The sequence below is a fragment of the Podarcis bocagei genome (genome assembly GCF_964188305.1).
Source record: "Podarcis bocagei genome assembly, chromosome: W".
Lineage (NCBI taxonomy): Eukaryota > Metazoa > Chordata > Lepidosauria > Squamata > Lacertidae > Podarcis > Podarcis bocagei.
The window spans coordinates 55,867,870-55,885,188 of NC_138131.1; the positions used below are offsets into that span (position 1 = coordinate 55,867,870).

At 44.4% G+C, this 17,319-nt stretch overlaps 1 protein-coding gene across 1 annotated transcript in view; it reads right to left on the minus strand.

Annotated features, from left to right (window-relative positions):
- Positions 1 to 3,162: 3,162 nt before the first annotated feature.
- LOC308578111 (putative helicase senataxin) overlaps positions 3,163 to 17,319 on the minus strand; it is a gene marked incomplete at its 3' end in the record, with an annotated part of 172,123 nt that continues 157,966 nt past the window's right edge. Inside the window, exons 8-10 of the mRNA XM_081178380.1 lie at positions 6,274 to 6,364; positions 3,263 to 5,762; positions 3,163 to 3,182 (exon numbers count right to left, since the gene is read on the minus strand). Coding sequence (XP_081034506.1) covers positions 3,163 to 3,182; positions 3,263 to 5,762; positions 6,274 to 6,364 — 2,611 coding nt within the window. The remainder of the gene's footprint in view (positions 3,183 to 3,262; positions 5,763 to 6,273; positions 6,365 to 17,319) is intronic.

The window sequence follows — 17,319 nt, forward strand, 5'->3', positions numbered from 1 at the left end:
GCCGCCCAGAGTGGTGGGGTAATAAATAAATAAATAAATAATAATAATAATAATAATAATAATAATAATAATAATAATAAAATATAATAATAATAAAAATTAATAATAATAATAATAATAATAATAATAATAATAATAATAATAATAATAATAATAATAATAATAATAATAATAATAATACAACTTTTGGCCTTCCAGATATTGCTGGACTACAATGCCCATCCATCCATCCATCCCTTGTGCCACTGGCCATATGCTAGGGCTGATGGGAGTTGTAGTTGAGTAACATCTGGAGGGTCACAGATGTTCCCCCACCTCCTGTCCTAAGACAACATCCACACCCTACATAGCACTGTTATACCACTTTAAACAGCCATGGCTCCTTCCCGCATAGGCTGTAATGATCTCAGACAGGCAAGCAAGCCTTGATAAGGTTTAATGACTCCCTGTCAGTTTTATGGTACATTTATAATAAATTACATCCAGAGTGCAGCTCCCAGCCTGACACTCTTGAAACAAGTTAGTCACTCTAAGTCTTCGCCCTTGTCACAGCAAGAAGGATGCCAAAGTCCAGCCTTTCCCCTTTTGCACTTCCGTTGCATTCTAACCTTTTCAGCTCTCAAAAGAAGAACTCCCTGTCCGCTGCCTTTCTGCTGGTTGCTTAGCAACCCTCCCACGGCCGTCTATCTCTCCCCCTCCCCTTTCTCTAGCTGAGTCAGGGAACTCTTGATGAAAGGGGGTCGAGCCCACCTCCTCCTGCTCTGTCTGCGATCTTTGGTCTCCAGAGTCGGACTCTTCCCTGGCATTCGATTCAGCCATGTCCTTGACATAGGCATCCTGGGAAATGGAGTTTGTCAAGGATGCTGAGAGTTGTTAGGAGAGCCCTTTTCCTCTCACACAGAGCTACAATTTCTAGAGTGGTTTAACAATCAAGCAATAGGAGCCTCTTCTTGACACCGTTAATGAACTACAGTTCCCAAAATGCTTTGGGGGAAGCCAAGACTGTTTAAAGTGGTACAATACTGATTTAAATGTATGTGCAGGTGTGGCTTAAGTTTAATTGGGGAGGACGAAACTTTCATTTTTAGGAAGGATTCAGCCATAAAGATGAATATTTTACCTAAGATGTTATTCTTATTCCAAACAATACCAATAATAAATAACACAAGCTGCTTTAAGGAATGGCAAAGAGATATTTCAGTATTTGTCTGGCGGGGAGAAAGCCAAGAATAAAGCATAACATTTTGATGGATACTCAGGAAGAACTTATATAGAGTCTGAGAGAAGTATAAAGACTTACTGGAAATGTTATTGTACACATGTAAGCTCATTAGCAGGATTAACTTAAACCAAACAGACTGGCGCGGCTCCCTAGGCTTGCGGATAGCAGGCTGTTCTGGGGGCTGGGGTGGGGGGAAGCTTGGGCTTCCCCCGTGCCAGCCCTGTGCCTGGGGGGGGGAATAATTTTTTTTCTTTATTCCCCCCCCCCAAAAAAAACTAGGTGCGTCCTATAGGGCGGTGCATCCTATGGGGCGAAAAATACGGTATTTGTTTGAAAATATTGGATCTGTATTTTTGTCAAAATATTTTTGAAAAATGTAATTAAAAAAGCAATTTCACAGAAAAAAACAAAACATGGAAAAGAAATGGGTGACTTATAGGGACCTACTGGACCTCACAGAAGAGGGTGTGATGCTTAAGAACAGGCATAGGCAAACTCGGCCCGCCAGCTGTTTTGGGACTACAACTCCCATCATCCCTGACCACTGGTCCTGTTAGCTAGGGATGATGGGAATTGTAGTCCCAAAACATCCAGAGGGCCGAGTTTGCCTATGCCTGCTTAAGAAGTTAGAGGATAAAAAGGATTGGTTGATCAATTGGTTGCAATACTATCAACTGATTGAAGTATTTAAACAAGGTAAGACGCATGGGTTTATTAATCAAAGCTCTCAGTTTGAAAAAGAGTTATTAGAAAACAGAGAAAAACTAATTTCAAAGATGTATAAGAGGCTTTTAGGATGAGAAACTAAAGATTGAAATAGATAAATCTGCTATGATCCACTGAACTAGCGATGTGGGCACAATATAGAGATGAAGGCATAGGAAAAACCGTAGAAATTGAATATAAAATTCTCAGTGTGTTATGTTTTGAAAGAAAACTTTATGAAAATGACTCACAGATGGTACTTGGCACCGAGTAAGCTAGCAAAAATGTACAAATCAGAGTCAGGCTTATGTTGGAAATGTAAAGAAGCAGAAGACACTTTTTACCATATGTGGTGGACATGTAAAGTGGCTAAGAGTTTTTGGGAGGTGGTTTATAATGAGGTTAAAAAATTACATAAGGTGATGCTCCCAAAAAACTCCAAGGCATTTCTCTTAGGGATGTTTCAAGAAGACAGACGAACCAATTGTATGCTACAACAGCAGCAAGAGTACTCTATGCACAAAAATGGCGAAATCAGGAGACACCTACTAAAGAAGAGTGGCAGTTTAAACTGACAGAATATGCCAAATTGGCAAACTTAACTATGGAAATTAGAGATCAAGAAGACGTAGGTAGGTAGGATTTGAATGAAGAACAGCAACTGAATACTTGTTGTTGAGTACAGTGTGGAAAAGACAAGGTATAGAATATTGATAATATGCAGCAAATTTAAAAAATATGGGGGAAACCATGGAGGGGGGCGGGGAAGTTGAACACAAAATGGATGTGTATTTGGAAACATGTGTCAACTTGTCAACTTTTGAAAGAGAGAGAGAGAGAGAGAGAGAGAGAGAGAGAGAGAGAGAGAGAGAGAGAGAGTTTAATTTCAGCTAGTGGGAGGATTTCCTTTGAGGAGGAAAGAGAAAAATGAGGTGGTCTGTTGCCAGCTTACCGTTTCAAATGCATTTAGCATCATTAAGGGGAAGAAAGTATTGAAGTAGTCATTGTAATCCTCAAACTTGGCTGTGACAGGGGCAACAATAGACTGAAGGAGATGGCTTGGTGGCCCAAACAGTTTAAAGTTTGCAAACATGTCATAGTTCCACTTCAGCACCTCTCTGGTGAAAATCCCATGGTCTCTCTGCTGGGCATTCACAATGTTTGTTTGTGCAAAGGGTTGGTGCACTTTGTTCCAAGAACCAGCTCTGGGGGTGGGCAGCGCCATGACAATATGGTTATTTTGCACATTCAGCAACTGAGGGGTGTTGTTTGAAATCCGAGGCTGGAGAATGCTGCTCAGTGTCGGGGTCTTGAACTGCAAGTCATCATTACTACCCTGCAGTGGGCTTGCAGATATATTGACTTCCATGTTTGAGAGGTAACTGCCATCTTCTATTTGTGAACACAGTTCCGTGTACACTGGATCCAACTGTGTAAGAAAGAAGCCGTCACCATCTTTGTTCTCATTCAATTGGGGCTCTCTCTTTTTCAAAGCCACATCCTCGTCACATGGGCTAGAGGAGGGATCTGGAAAGGTCAAATGATTGGTTTTACTAGCTCCAGCAGAACTTTCCTTCTGATTTTCCACCCCCACCATACTGGCAGACTGCACAGGTCTTAGCTCTGCCGCCTTGGGTTTTTTGGCTGGCTGAGCCTCCTGAGTTTCTCCGTGAGTACACTGACAATTCTCTCTCTCTTTGGGGTTTGTCTGCCTATAGAGCTGACGTTTTTGGCAGGCAAAATTGTTCTTATTTCTAGTAGTTAGTTGCTGAGCATTTACTAATTGTGATGTCCTTTCCTGGGGAACATCCACCTCGCCAACAATTTCCCTGTAACTGCGCAACTCAGCAAGACTGTCCTGTGTGCACTGAGCAAGTTCGGCTGCTCTTTGGACTTTCTCTGATAGGCCATGTTTTTCTGTCACTAAGGTTGGGGCTGGCATATGTTGGATTTCGTTGGGTGGGACCAGAGCAGGAGTAGATCTTGCCAGTTTTGCCAGCAGTGGTTTTTTACTGTGCATGCTTGGCTTGATGCTTCCCTTGGGACTTTCTCTAGCTGTTTTAACCTGCCCATATTCTGCAGAGCTCTTCCCTGGCTGAATAGTGGATTCTTTGACAGCAGGTGCTGACCCTGAAGGACTGGCAGATGCTGATGTACTGGGCAGAACTGGATCTGTGCACCTGGAACAGCTTCCATTGCCAGCACATATCCCTGTGAAATTTGAGCATACTACTGCATTTCCCTTGCCGATGTGGCCTTCACGAGCTGCTGTATGATGTATGAGGTCTGGAGTAGTCAATGGCTCTTGCTCTGGGGCACTGAATTTCTTCTCAAGGCACGCGTCCACTTGCCCTTTCCTGCTCTCTCTACCAGCTTTCATTTTGTTTTCATCCTCATCTGAAGAAGCGTCAGAAATAATGACTTGGTTTGGGGAATCATCTGCACCAGCAGACAACTTGTTGCTCTCTCGGGCAGACAAAGTTTGAACAGCACCTTTAGCTTTCTTCTTAATGCATTTTTGATGACGGATGATGCTTTCCTGGCTAGAGTCAATGGGCAAACTGGTTCCTTTAGCACACACAACAGAGGCCTTGCCTGAGCTTGCCTCTGATTTGCAAGGCAATGTGTCTGATGTGCTGCCTCTGGCTACAATGATTTCACTCCTCTGCCCTTCCTGGCTCTTTGTTCTGTCTCTGACCAACTGCAGCTTTTCTGTTCCTGGCTCCAGGTTGGTATTTCCTCTCCTACTGCTTTCAGGTAACAGTTTTAATTGCAGGGTGCTGTCTGGTTTCAGAGATCTGATTTTGCTTGTAAGGTCATTTAGACCAACCTTTCTCTCCAAAGCACTGCTGCTGTTACCATTCTTTTCTGTAAGAGATCTGGAAGAACTGGGCTTCTCCTTTGTGCTGAAGTCTTTGGTCTCCAGGTCTTGAAAACCGAGGCCAAAGCTTTTGTAGAAGGGATCTTGCTTGTTTTGGACCCCTGGCCATTGATGAGACACCACATTTTTCTGGGCATCCATGTGTCTTTTTGCTAACACAGACAAGCAGGGTAGGTGCTCATTGTCCATATTCATTGGACACCTGTCTTCCTGCCTTTTGTGGTTCATTAGGAAAGTAGGTGAAGTTACAAAAACAGGAGGGCTCTTCACAAGGGAGGAAGGATTTAACGATTTGCTCATGATGCTCCATATGATCTCCTTCAGAGTGTTCTGTAATTCTAGAGCCTGCGGGGAACTCAGCTCCCAGTGCTTGTGGCTACGGCGAAGCAAGTTGAGTTCATCAAGGAACTGCTTACAAGTGGGTGACTGCACAACCTGATACCCTTCCTTCAGGATGTTACGGATCAGTTTCATGCAGGCAAACTGTATGGGCTCAGGTTCCCAAGATGGTGATGTCACTGTGCTTCTTAAGCTATTCCTGACTACTCTTCTCTCAATGCCAGGCATGAACACCGTACTTGGAAGCATGACACATTTCACCACTATCCACACCCACATTTCTGAGCTGATCCACAGAAAATGAAGGCAATTTTTCTTAAGGCTGCACTCAACAACAGTCACCAAGATCCAGATGAAGAACTCAGACACTTTGTCACAAGTCTCAACAGTGCCACTGAGGACATTTTGGATTTCCAAACACAGGTGATGAATGACCACTATGCTGTAGGCAATCCCCAGGTCCTTCAGGTCCATAAGGGAGTGGATAAAAGGGATGAACCATAAAAAAGTGCTGTTGTGCAACTGCATGTCTTGGCCGATGTCAGAATGTAACAGGTCAGTCAGGGTCTGCATATCTTTGTACAAGTAGAGGCAGTAATCAGGACAAATGGTATCCTGAAACAGGAAACGGGAAGTCAATGTTTAGCAGCATGTTCTCAACTTTCCTGCTCTGCATATCCAACAACAACCCGCCTCACTTCAAGGATTTCACTAGGATGGGAAAGGGGGATTTGTCACCCTTCAAGTGTTGCTGGACTTCAAATTCCACCAGCCCCAGCTAGCATGGCCAACAGTCAGAAATTATGGGAGTTGTAGCCACAGGTCCCCTGTCCCTATACTAGTCACTATACAGTGATCTCTTTTTTTTTTTGGGGGGGGGGTATTGCCAGCCAACAAGGCTAGAAACATTTTTTTAAAAAAATGAAAAAAGACAAGGTTTTCAAGGGGGTGAATTCTGTCGCCAATAAAAAACCACCCTTCAAACAAACATGGAGGAGGAAAACTGCTTCTGTTCTAGAGGACAGATGTGATTTGATACTTCTCTATAACTATAATCCAGAACCGTCCACATAGCCATGTTTCAAGCATGGAAGAAGACAGTAAGACAGATCAACAAGCAAGTTACCTTGTGGGGCTTTTCAATGTGGTAGTCATACGCCAGTTGGCTGCAAGTGACAAATTCATCTCCATAGTCCGACATGGGCTCAGATTTAGTCCTTCAAAAATATTAAGAAAGCCAAGGGTTTTGTCAGGAGCCAGTCATGTGAAGGTCAGCAATAAAAAAACACTGGTGTCAGTGAAGTTAACTCTTTATTCAAAGAAACAAAAACAGTGCAGGCCTAGTGATCCCAGCAACTCTTCCCAGTAGGTCTTGGCCCAATGCAGAAGTTGCAAGGACTGAAGGTCCCTGCCCTCCCCCAGCTGCCGATGGTCTCTCCTCTCCAGGGGTTTTTCCAAGCAGTCGGAGACTACGTCTGCACGCAACCAATCTCTCCTCTGCTCTTTTCATTTCTCTGCATGTTCTGGGAGGCGGGAGGGGGGGAGCGGAGCTGGTCATAGAAGGGAGACACTCCTTAGTCCTTCAGCAGCCTGCCTCTTCTTGGTCTACTGGCCCCCTTCCTCTCCAGCCTCTGAATTATGACTTTCTGCCCCAGCTTCTTCCTGTTCACTAAACCCTGTTGCCTCTTCAGCTTCCAACACCACCTACTCCCAGTCCGCTCCCTCTTCTTCCTCTGACCACTCTTCAGCATCCCACCATCAGTCCCCTGGCTCTGAGCCTTCTTCCCCTGGAGGATCCCTTGGGGGTTCTCCATGTTCAGTTTCGGTTTCAGTTTCTGTTAATTGGTTCTCGTGAGAAACTTGCAGATTCTAGCTTCACCAATTAACTCCAGCTGGTGTCAATTTACTCTTGGCAGAAAGCCCAGGTCTGCTTGACCTAGAAACTACTCACTCTGATTGGTTAACGAGCAGCACTCAACTCTGTTATCAAGGGATTGTTAGCTCAGTTTGGTTTGAGGTGTGTTAGGAGTTAGAAGTGCTGTGTATGGTTTTGAGAGAGAGAAAGAGAGGATTTATTTTGCTTTTATTTGTATGCAGAAACTCTGCTGTTTTTATTTTTCCTTTTTAATAAATCCTGTAAATAGTTCTTCTGAGTCTAGCTGACTAGTCATTTCCACCACAACTAGCTTCCTCGCTGTGCAGGAAAACTCTGCTACGTTTGGGCTAAAGCCAGTAGGGCTATGCCTGACACTCCAAAGTTCCATTAGGTTATGGGCATTGTGCTGCCAGCCTGAGTTGCGGTGGTGTCAGCATCAACGGCGTTGGTTCCAGTAGTTCCAGAAGTTGTTGTTCTCTGGCTGGTTCCTGACCGTGGTGAGCTGGTGACGCAGCGGACTCAAGGACAACAGCTGCAGCGTGTGAGTGCTGGGTGCTGTGGTTCCTGTTTTCTCTCTCGGTGGTCGTGAGTAGCTGGTTCCGGGTTCCAGGGACATCGCTCTCAAGATGACCTCACAACCAGTTCAGATGGCTTTTGAGCGTCTGAATGACTCCAATTACTTGCTGTGGTCGGAACGCATGCAGGCAGTGCTGCAGAGGGATCGTCTCTGGCAGGTGGTGAGTAAGTTTCCTGCGAAGCCTGATGATGAAGACCTCGATAAAGACCAAAGAGCAAGGGCCACAATTGTCTTGGGGCTGGAAGATTCCCAGTTGCCGTATGTGAGGGGAGTCAAGACAGCTAGAGGTGTGTGGCAAGCACTTAAAGAACTCCATGTGCGTGAGACAGCGGTTTCCAAGCTGTTCATTCGCAAGGCATTGTACAAGGCAATGTTACAGCCTGGGGTTACAATGCAGGAACACCTACACAGTTTACAGTTAAAGTTTGCTGCGCTACAGGAAAGAGACTGTGCGTTAGACCAGCAGGAGAAGGTGGCTATTATTTTGAGTTCTCTCCCGGAAAGCTGGGATAATTTAGTTTTGTCTCTAGAAGGCATACAGGAGCGTGATTTATCAGTCAGTTACGTTACTGGGCGTTTGATTGAAGAATGGCAGAAGAGGCAAGAAAGGTCGTTGGCTGCAGAGGCTTCTACTGGTGGGCGGTTTGGAAGGAGTTCTCATGCCGTGCCAGAGGTGAAGCAAGAGCAGCGTACCGGTGAGGAGTCAGCGTTTGCTGTTAGGCGTTGTTTCCGATGTGGGTCTTCAGCGCATCTAAAACGACAATGTCCGGAGTTGGTCAAGTCTCAGTTGCCGGTGCAGGAGCAGAGACGAGATCAGCAGCAGCAGCAGCGTAAAAAGAAATTCTTCAAACGAAAACAGTCGGCTCAGCTGGTGACCGGCGAGGTCAAGATTGCTGATGAGAAACAAGCGGTCTGGGTGGTCGATTCGGGAGCATCTCGCCACATCGTAAATTCAGATGACTTGTTTGTTTCCAAGAACTCAGCACAGCGCAGCCAGGTGGCTCTAGCAGACGGAAGTACTTCCGAAGTGATTTCGGGGGGTGCAGTTTTTGTTCCTTGTCTTCGTGAATGCCTGCAAAATGTACTTTGTGTGCCATCATTAAGGAGCAATCTGATGTCTGTAGATTGTTTGCTGAAAGCTGGGTTTAAAGTGCATTTTGAAGGAGACAGTTGCATTATTAAGAAGGCTGGTGAGATTTTAGGCACTGCTAAGTCAGAGGGAGGCTTGTTTTGGCTTAAAGCAGGATCTCAAGTTGCAGCAGTAGTCAGTAAATCTCAGCCTGCAGTGAACAACAAAGCTATACATGACAACTGTGTGCACTTATTGCATAGGAAAATGGGGCATGCTTGCTGGAAAAGTGTACTAAAAATGTCTGAATTGGCTGATGGGGGTAATTTAAAGAGTTGTAACAAGTACCTTGATTGTAATGTTTGTAAAAAGGTTAAAACCCACAGAGTCTCTTACCCCAGAAGTGACAGAGTTAGTGAGTCACCGCTACAGCTGGTTCACATGGACGTAATTGGTCCATTTGCTGTAAGCAGGGGTGGATCGCGTTTTTCACTAACAATTGTGGATGACGCCACACGTTATTCTTGGGTTTTTCCCATGAAGAATAAGGGTGACGTGTTCACTAAGTTTAAAGGCTGGGTGGCATCTGTGGAAAGATTTCTGTCCATTAAACTCAAAAGGATTCAGACGGACAGAGGCGGCGAGTTTATGTCAAATGCCTTTAAAGATTGGTTACAAAAGCGTGGCATTGGGCATAGGAAAACGAACGTTTTTTCCCCAGAGGAGAATGGCGTTGCAGAACGAAAAAACAGATCTTTACAAGATATGATGTTTGCCATGCTTGATGATGCTGATTTGCCCATGTCTTATTGGGGGGAGAGCATGCTCACCGCGTGTTATCTCCAAAATAGGCTCTTTCACCAAACAATAGGTACAACCCCGTACTTTAAATTGTTTCAGAAAAAACCTAAAATTGATCACTTGCATGTGTTTGGATCAAAAGCCTGGGTATTAATTCCGAAACAAATGAGGAAGAAGGGAGATCCTAAGACCAAACAGCTAGTGTTTGTGGGTTACCAGGAGCTGGGAAAAGGTTTCCGCTTTGCTGAAGGGACAAATGGCATTGTGATCTCCAGGAATGCCAGTTTTTGTGAACATAGTGGCTGGGAGAGACTACATGCCAATACTGAGGTTTGGTTTGAACCTTCCCAGGAGCTTCATGACTCTGAAGGTAGACACAGAGAGTCAGAGTCTGAGGGGGAGGAAAGTTCAGATAAGAGCTCTCAAGAAAGTGGAAGACCAGTTGCTAAGCAACAAAAGAGAGGTCGTAGTTCTGAGGAGGAAAGTGGGTCAGAAGAAAAATTTTCTCCCAGAAGATCTAAAAGACAAAACAAAGGAGTGCCTCCAGTGCGTTTTTCCCCAGATACTGCAAATGTGTTTAGTGTAAGTGCAGAACCCAAGAGTTTTCAGGAGGTGTTAAAGTTACCAAAAGAGGAGGCAGAGCGCTGGAAACAGGCAATGGAGGAAGAGATGTCCTCTCTGAATGAGCACAAGGTTTTTACACCAGTGGCAGCGCCTGAGGGGGCAAAGATTGTAGGCTGCAGGTGGGTGTACAAAAGACTTAGGCCCGGTTAGGACATATCTAGGGTTGGAAGTGTGCTGGGCCCAAGATGGCAGCTGCCTAATTAGTCAGCAGAACAAAGTTAAACAACTACTGACTACATACAGGATGCAGGATTGCAAAGGGGCAGCGGTGCCTATGGATCCAGGTTTCATAAAAACACTTCACATAGATGAGAGTCCTGAATTTGAACATCCTGATGTATATCACTCTGTAATTGGAAGTTTATTGTATATAGCACAGTGGTCCAGACCTGATATTAGCTACGCAGTAGGCATATTAAGTAGATTGGTCTCAAAACCCACACTAAATGCCTGGAAAGGGGTAAAACAAGTTCTGAGGTATCTCAAACAGACAATTGGCTATATGTTACAATTAAATTCTTCCGAGGATGAAATGTTGAGTTGCTACTGTGATAGTGACTGGGGAAATTTGCCAGATAGAAAATCTGTCACAGGACTAGTCATAATGGTCGGTGGAGCTTTAATCAGCTGGCGGTCACGCAAGCAAGACGTTGTAAGTGTGTCATCAACGGAATCAGAGTATGCTGCATTGAGTGAATTGTGCAACGAGGTGATTTATTTCAAGCATTTGATGGCAGATTTAAATGTAAATTGTGGAGAACCAGTACAAGTTTACATTGATAATCAAGCTTGTATAACTTTAAGTAAAACAGAGGGTTTCAAATCGCGTTCCAAACATATCTCTGTAAAATACCAAAATGTACGTTGCTGTGTACAAGACAATGTAATCACCTGTACTTATGTGTCAAGTGAAGAAAATGTAGCAGATGTGTTAACTAAACCATTGGCAAAGATAAAGAACAAGCGAATGTGCAAGGGTTTAGGTTTGCTGGAAAAATAATCTCCTACATAGGTGTATTTGGTGTTAATTGTTCAGCAGAATCTGTGAGGGGGTGTTCAGTTTCGGTTTCAGTTTCTGTTAATTGGTTCTCGTGAGAAACTTGCAGATTCTAGCTTCACCAATTAACTCCAGCTGGTGTCAATTTACTCTTGGCAGAAAGCCCAGGTCTGCTTGACCTAGAAACTACTCACTCTGATTGGTTAACGAGCAGCACTCAACTCTGTTATCAAGGGATTGTTAGCTCAGTTTGGTTTGAGGTGTGTTAGGAGTTAGAAGTGCTGTGTATGGTTTTGAGAGAGAGAAAGAGAGGATTTATTTTGCTTTTATTTGTATGCAGAAACTCTGCTGTTTTTATTTTTCCTTTTTAATAAATCCTGTAAATAGTTCTTCTGAGTCTAGCTGACTAGTCATTTCCACCACAACTAGCTTCCTCGCTGTGCAGGAAAACTCTGCTACGTTTGGGCTAAAGCCAGTAGGGCTATGCCTGACACTCCAAAGTTCCATTACTCCAGCTGGCACCTCCCACCACTCCCCCGCATCCAGACAGTCCATGACAGGTTTAAACCATTAGCTACTTATTTAAATGTGTAGTACACACTATTCTGAAAGCTCGAGATGGGGGGGCGGGGCAGGCAGAAAAGAACAGAATAAAATGTAATTAAGCTCAGTGTTATTTCCTCACTGACTTGGAGTCCCAAGGCTATGGGAATGATGATGGTCTTACAATGTAATTTGTCACAAGGTGCACTTAAATTATTCTCAAACTTAAACTGAGACCCAGGTTCTGCTCAAATGCCTGCTTCAAATTTAACACTAAGATATAGTTTATGTGAAGGAGAAATTTCCATTTTCCTTCATCTTGTCAGGATCCATTTTGAGCCTTTAGGACTCCATATGCTGTATTAGTTTTATCATCTGTGTATGAACTTTGACTAACCTATTCTAACAGAGAAAAAACATTATTTTTAACCAAGACGTTATGTGTGCCCAGTGTCCTGGTACACTGAGAGAACAAACTGATGGAATGTAATGTCACGGGACTGCCAAGGGACGCCTTGGAGTCAGGGAAGAAAAGAGTCAGAGCGGGAACAGTCAGAAGGAAACGATCGGGACGGAAGGGGAAGAGGGGGAGAGCCAGGAGGAGGCAAGGCTCTCCGATGCTGAAGCAGAGCCCCAGCACCGCACAGGGAGCTCAGGTACAGCCTTCGGCACAGGAAAGGAGAGGGTTAAAGCGCAGGGATCAGAGACGTCCCATGAACATTCCAGCCGCCTCTTCTGTTGGAGGAGAAGCAGGAGAAGACCACTCCCCGAATCTGAACCAGACGATTCGGATGCATGATTGTACTGTGCTGCTTTTACACATGCAAAATAAAGAACTGTAAATACCTCTCTGAGTGAGCAGAGGGTGCTTATTGCGAATAGCATACACAAACCATCACATGTAAGCAATACGGCAGTGACCCAAGCCAAATTAGGGAAATCGCCAGGACCTGATGGACTATCCTTGGTGTATTACAAAGTATTCCAAGGAACATTGGCATTGCCATTGATGGAGGTAATGAACCGAATTCTTCAAGGGGAAGAAATTCCATCTTCATGGGAAAAAGCATATATAACACTAATCCCCAAACAGGATCAAGGAACCCCATACCCAAAGAATTTCAGACCAGTATCTTTATTAAACAACGATTATTTTAGAAGTATTAGCATAAATAATAAGATGTAATCAAGAAATTAAAGGTTTAAGAGTGGGTCAGAGACTTAAAAGAGTGGATAATATTACAAGGCGGGGACTTATTAGACCTAGAAGAGTTTAATAACTGCTATGGGTGGCATGAGTATTTAGGATACAAAAAGGTGAAGGTCCACAGGGGATTTCTTAATACTATCATAAGAAAATTGATATATAGAGTATGGGTAAAATACAAAGAATTACTGGAGCCTAAGACACCCTGGTGGATTTCACCCTTAGAAGCGATAACGGTAAAAAAGAAAAACATGGAATTAAATTGGGCTACATATAAGGATTTACTAAAAGAAAAAGATAGTAATTTGATATTAAAAGAGTACAAGGAAATAAGACATCACCTAACAGGGTGGATTCAGTATCACCAACTAAATGAAGTGTTTGAGGCAGACAAGAAAAACGGTTTTAAAAATGAAATCTCATTACTAGACAGAGTTATTACAAAATAAGAACAAGGTGATCTCAAGAATGTATGGAACATTATTGGAATGGGAGGTTAAGGATGAAAAAGTAAAAGACTCCCAGGCTGCGCACCTAGTCCTTCAGGGGCACGGTTACCCTGTTCAAGACCAGAAAGTCCCCCACACCCGCCTGCTCCTTGCCTCCCCAAAACAGTACTTCTGTCTTGTCAGGATTCAACCTTAATCTGTTAGCCGCCATCCATCCTCCAGCCGCCTCCAGACACTCACACAGGACATTCACTGCCTTCACTGGTTCCAATTAAAAAGAGAGGTAGAGAGGTAAAGTATTCATGGGAGACTTCAACTTCCCCAATATCTGTTGGAATTCAAATTGTGCCAAGAATGTAAAGTGCTGATGTGATCCAAAGTAAAGGAGAGCAATACGGAGCTGGCTTTCACTGGCCAGCTAAATGAGGTAAGGGTAGCTGATGGGTCTCAAACCCAGAGTGAGTAAGGGACTTCCGTTGCATGCAAAGACAGGCTGCAACAGATTGAGCGGACAAGACAAATAGTAGGTCCAATGGTCAAGAAGGCAATTTCTGTATGTGCTGTAGAGGGAAGTGAGGGTCAGATGGGGCTCGTCAACCTGGGAAGGTAGCCCATCTAGGAGAAGGAAAACTCTGATCCTAAACCTCTGCTGCCTTGCAGAACATCTTCAGGAGACGAAAAGGCCTACACAAGTCCAGAGTGGAGTTCTGTTTTAATTTTTTTTAAAAGCAACAACAATTTTTTATTAGTTTTTTAAGATCTTTTAATGCATCATTCCCCGTTGCCATCAAGGGCCTGATCCATTCACGCGCCCCATCCTGCAGATGTCCAATAATGTACGCCACCCCCTCCCCGTCATCAGCAAAGTCATTTTTCTGCAATTCCAAAGCGTATTGAATTTCCGTTCAGAAAGCATTGTAGTCTTGGGGCTTTCCTCCAAACTTATTTACCAGCCCGGGGACCTTCCTCCCTATCGGGTGGCTCTGACCTGCGCATCCTGAGCCCGCCTCTCCTCCAGCCACGCTGAGAGGGTTGCGACATGTGCCTCCAGGTCTCGATTCCTCTCGACCAGACCTCGCACCATGGCTTCTTGCTCTGTCTCTCCTGCTGGTCCTGTCTGGCTCATCGTGCTGCCTCCCCCGGGCTGCGCACAAGCAACGTCAGGGACTCACGGATTGCTGTAATGGTTCTAGGGGTTGCTTGTGTGTAAGCAGGTGCCTATCTCCCTGGCTGGGTGCAAACACCTGGCTGGGCTGCCAAAGTGAACCTCTTCTGTCCAGACAGCCACTCACCCGTGGCTGACTCAATCGCTGGCAGAATCCATGAGTGGGCGTTTCTTAAACTTCTTCCAGCAAAGAAGTTATTTGACGCCTAGTCTCCGCCTACCCTCTCTGCGCAAAAGCCTTCTGCGCAGGGAGGGCATGGGCAACGGAGGACCCCTACTCTCTCCGCTGGTCCCAGGCAAGGAGTCATGGGACCGCCTTGCCACTTCCCCCACCTTTTTTTTTAATAGATATTTATTGAGAATTTTCCATTTTAATACATTAAAAAACCAAAAAGAAAAAACAAAAAAGAAAACATATACAGTTTACAATCCTTATTTTTCTGTAACATATTTCCCTGACTTCCCCACACCTCCCCTTCTTATATTCCAATTCAAATTGTTAATTCAACAAGTTCTTATCCCCAATTTTTAACCTTTTTATATTTAGTTCAATTTAAAAAAACAATTTTACAACGTCAAAATTTATACATCAGTGCTCATTCTTAAATCGTTTTTCTAAAGTCGACCCAAATTCCCTTCCACGAAATCCCCACTTTCCATACTAATAACAAAACAAAATAAAAGAAAAAGACGAATTATAATTATGCACCCTTTGGATCCCCAAACCCCACCCCGTCCCCTTTCCCGGTTTCAATCCCCAACAAATGTCCATCAGTCTTAATCTGCTATCAGCCTGGAGATCTCACATTCGAGGCCCTTAATTCTCTCTCAGTTCCTCTCTGCCGGTTTTTTTTGATAGTCCTTAGTATTAAACACCAGATCTCGGAGACGCTCTGGCCCGATAGGGACAAAGTTTCTTCCAGCCAGACCTCCATACTTAAAAGTGGAGCCCAAATCTTGTTTCTTACTCCTTTCAAGTCCAAATGTCCCCAAAGCTCCTACTTTCACCTTAATCAAATTTGTAATCCTTGGGTCTTCAGGTCTCCACATAAGGAGATCTCTCCATTCTTCAATCTCCAGTTCGGACCAGATTTTCATCATCAAGTTCTTATTTTCCTTTATAGCCATCATGTCAGGCCTCTGGCTCTCCTTTGTCATCTGCAACAATACATCTCCTCCTTCCTTTTCCTCAGAAACAACATGTATCTCTTTCTCCACACTCTCAAAGTTCTCAAATTTCTCCTCTTGTCCAGCTGCATGAACTTCCTGGATCAAGTCCTTATCAAATTCAATGAATTTGTTTACTGTTAAGTCCAGAGTTGCAACGTTGGTAGCCAAAACATTAATTTGGCCTTGTAACTTTCCCAAGAGAAAAAAAAAACTCTGTCCAATTTAGCTTGAATTTTCCCTCCTTCAGCCATTCTTGTAATGTCCCCAAAACCCCTCTAGAGGGATTTTGGTTACTTAGTATTCCTTCCAGTTCAAATCCAAAAATCAAGTTAGTTTGTATCAGTTTTTCCTTGTTTTCAACAAAATATAGCCAAATTGTAACGAATATAACCAGCAGAGACAATAGAAAACAAAGTTCTCTTTTCCCGTCTTGACAGCTAATTTGACAGCTGTCAAACTCTTCAATATCTCTTCAACAGGCTCTCTCGCGGATCACTCCCGGGTCCGGGGGGGGGGGGTGGCACTTCAGCTCCCAAAATTAGCTCTTATCCTCCAATAAGATTTAAACTGCCAAATCGTGAAATTAATATCTTTACCCAATAAAAAAGAAAAAATCCTCTCGACCTTAGTTAGCTGGTCCTTGCTTTAGATTATATACAAGACAGGGAGACGGACTTCCTGTTTGCGCCTTCCCCGATCGTGCCTAATTCAAAAAGAAAATTTTTTCTTTACAAATCCAATTTCCGTACTACTCACGGGTTGCTGCTTTAAAATCCAATTGTTCACAAGGAGAAGTCAGCGCTCTCCGAACATGGCATGCGGCTTCACTCTGCAGGAGAAGCAGTCGACTCTCAGCCCCCCGCCACTCACCCCGTCCCCGGTTCCGAAGCCTTTAAAAAGGCTCCTTCGCGGGTCGGGGGACGCAAATGGTGCCCGCCGAGTCACCAGGTTCACAGGCTCACCGCCTGTGATTTTTAAGAGTCCCCGCGTCGCCGCAGCGGCTAGACCCAAATCCTGCGGAGACGATTCCCTCCGGAGCTCGTAGGGAATCCGCCATTAGCCGATGGCACTAACCCGGAAGTCGCCACTTCCCCCACCCGCCCCCCATCTCCACTGTTGCTACGTTGATTCTCTTCCCCAGAAGATGGGCTGCTTCTCCCGATCCCTGGCCGCTCTCTGGAATCCCTCTGGCTTTTGCGCTCCCCCTCCGGTACTGATGGCAGTTCCCTGACACGGACCTTTGTCGGCAAGGTGATGTCTCTGCTTTTTAAGATGCTGTCTAGGTTTGTCATTGCTTTTCTCCCAAGAAGCAGGCGTCTTTTAATTTCGTGGCTGCTGTCACCCTAGCTGCCTTTAAAAATGCTGTAATATTGTTCCTCCCATCTCAGCCTCTCTCTGAGGTCATGCCAAAGGTAATTCCATTGCCATCGGCACCTTCATTTGCCTGGGTCGACTGTAAATGCCATGTCACCTACTTATTTAGTGGGCAATGCTCCATAAAGGGCTCAGACTACAGTGCAAAAATTGACTATTCCAAATTATGGCAGAAGGAAGCAGTGAAGAAGCTGTTACATTGCCATTATTAGCAGTCTGTCCTGTTGCTCAGAATGCACAGGGACAGAGAGCCCATGAATCATTGCCCTTTGCAGTTTTTAACAAATTGAAGCGAAGTGTGGCAGAAAATGGCTTGGATG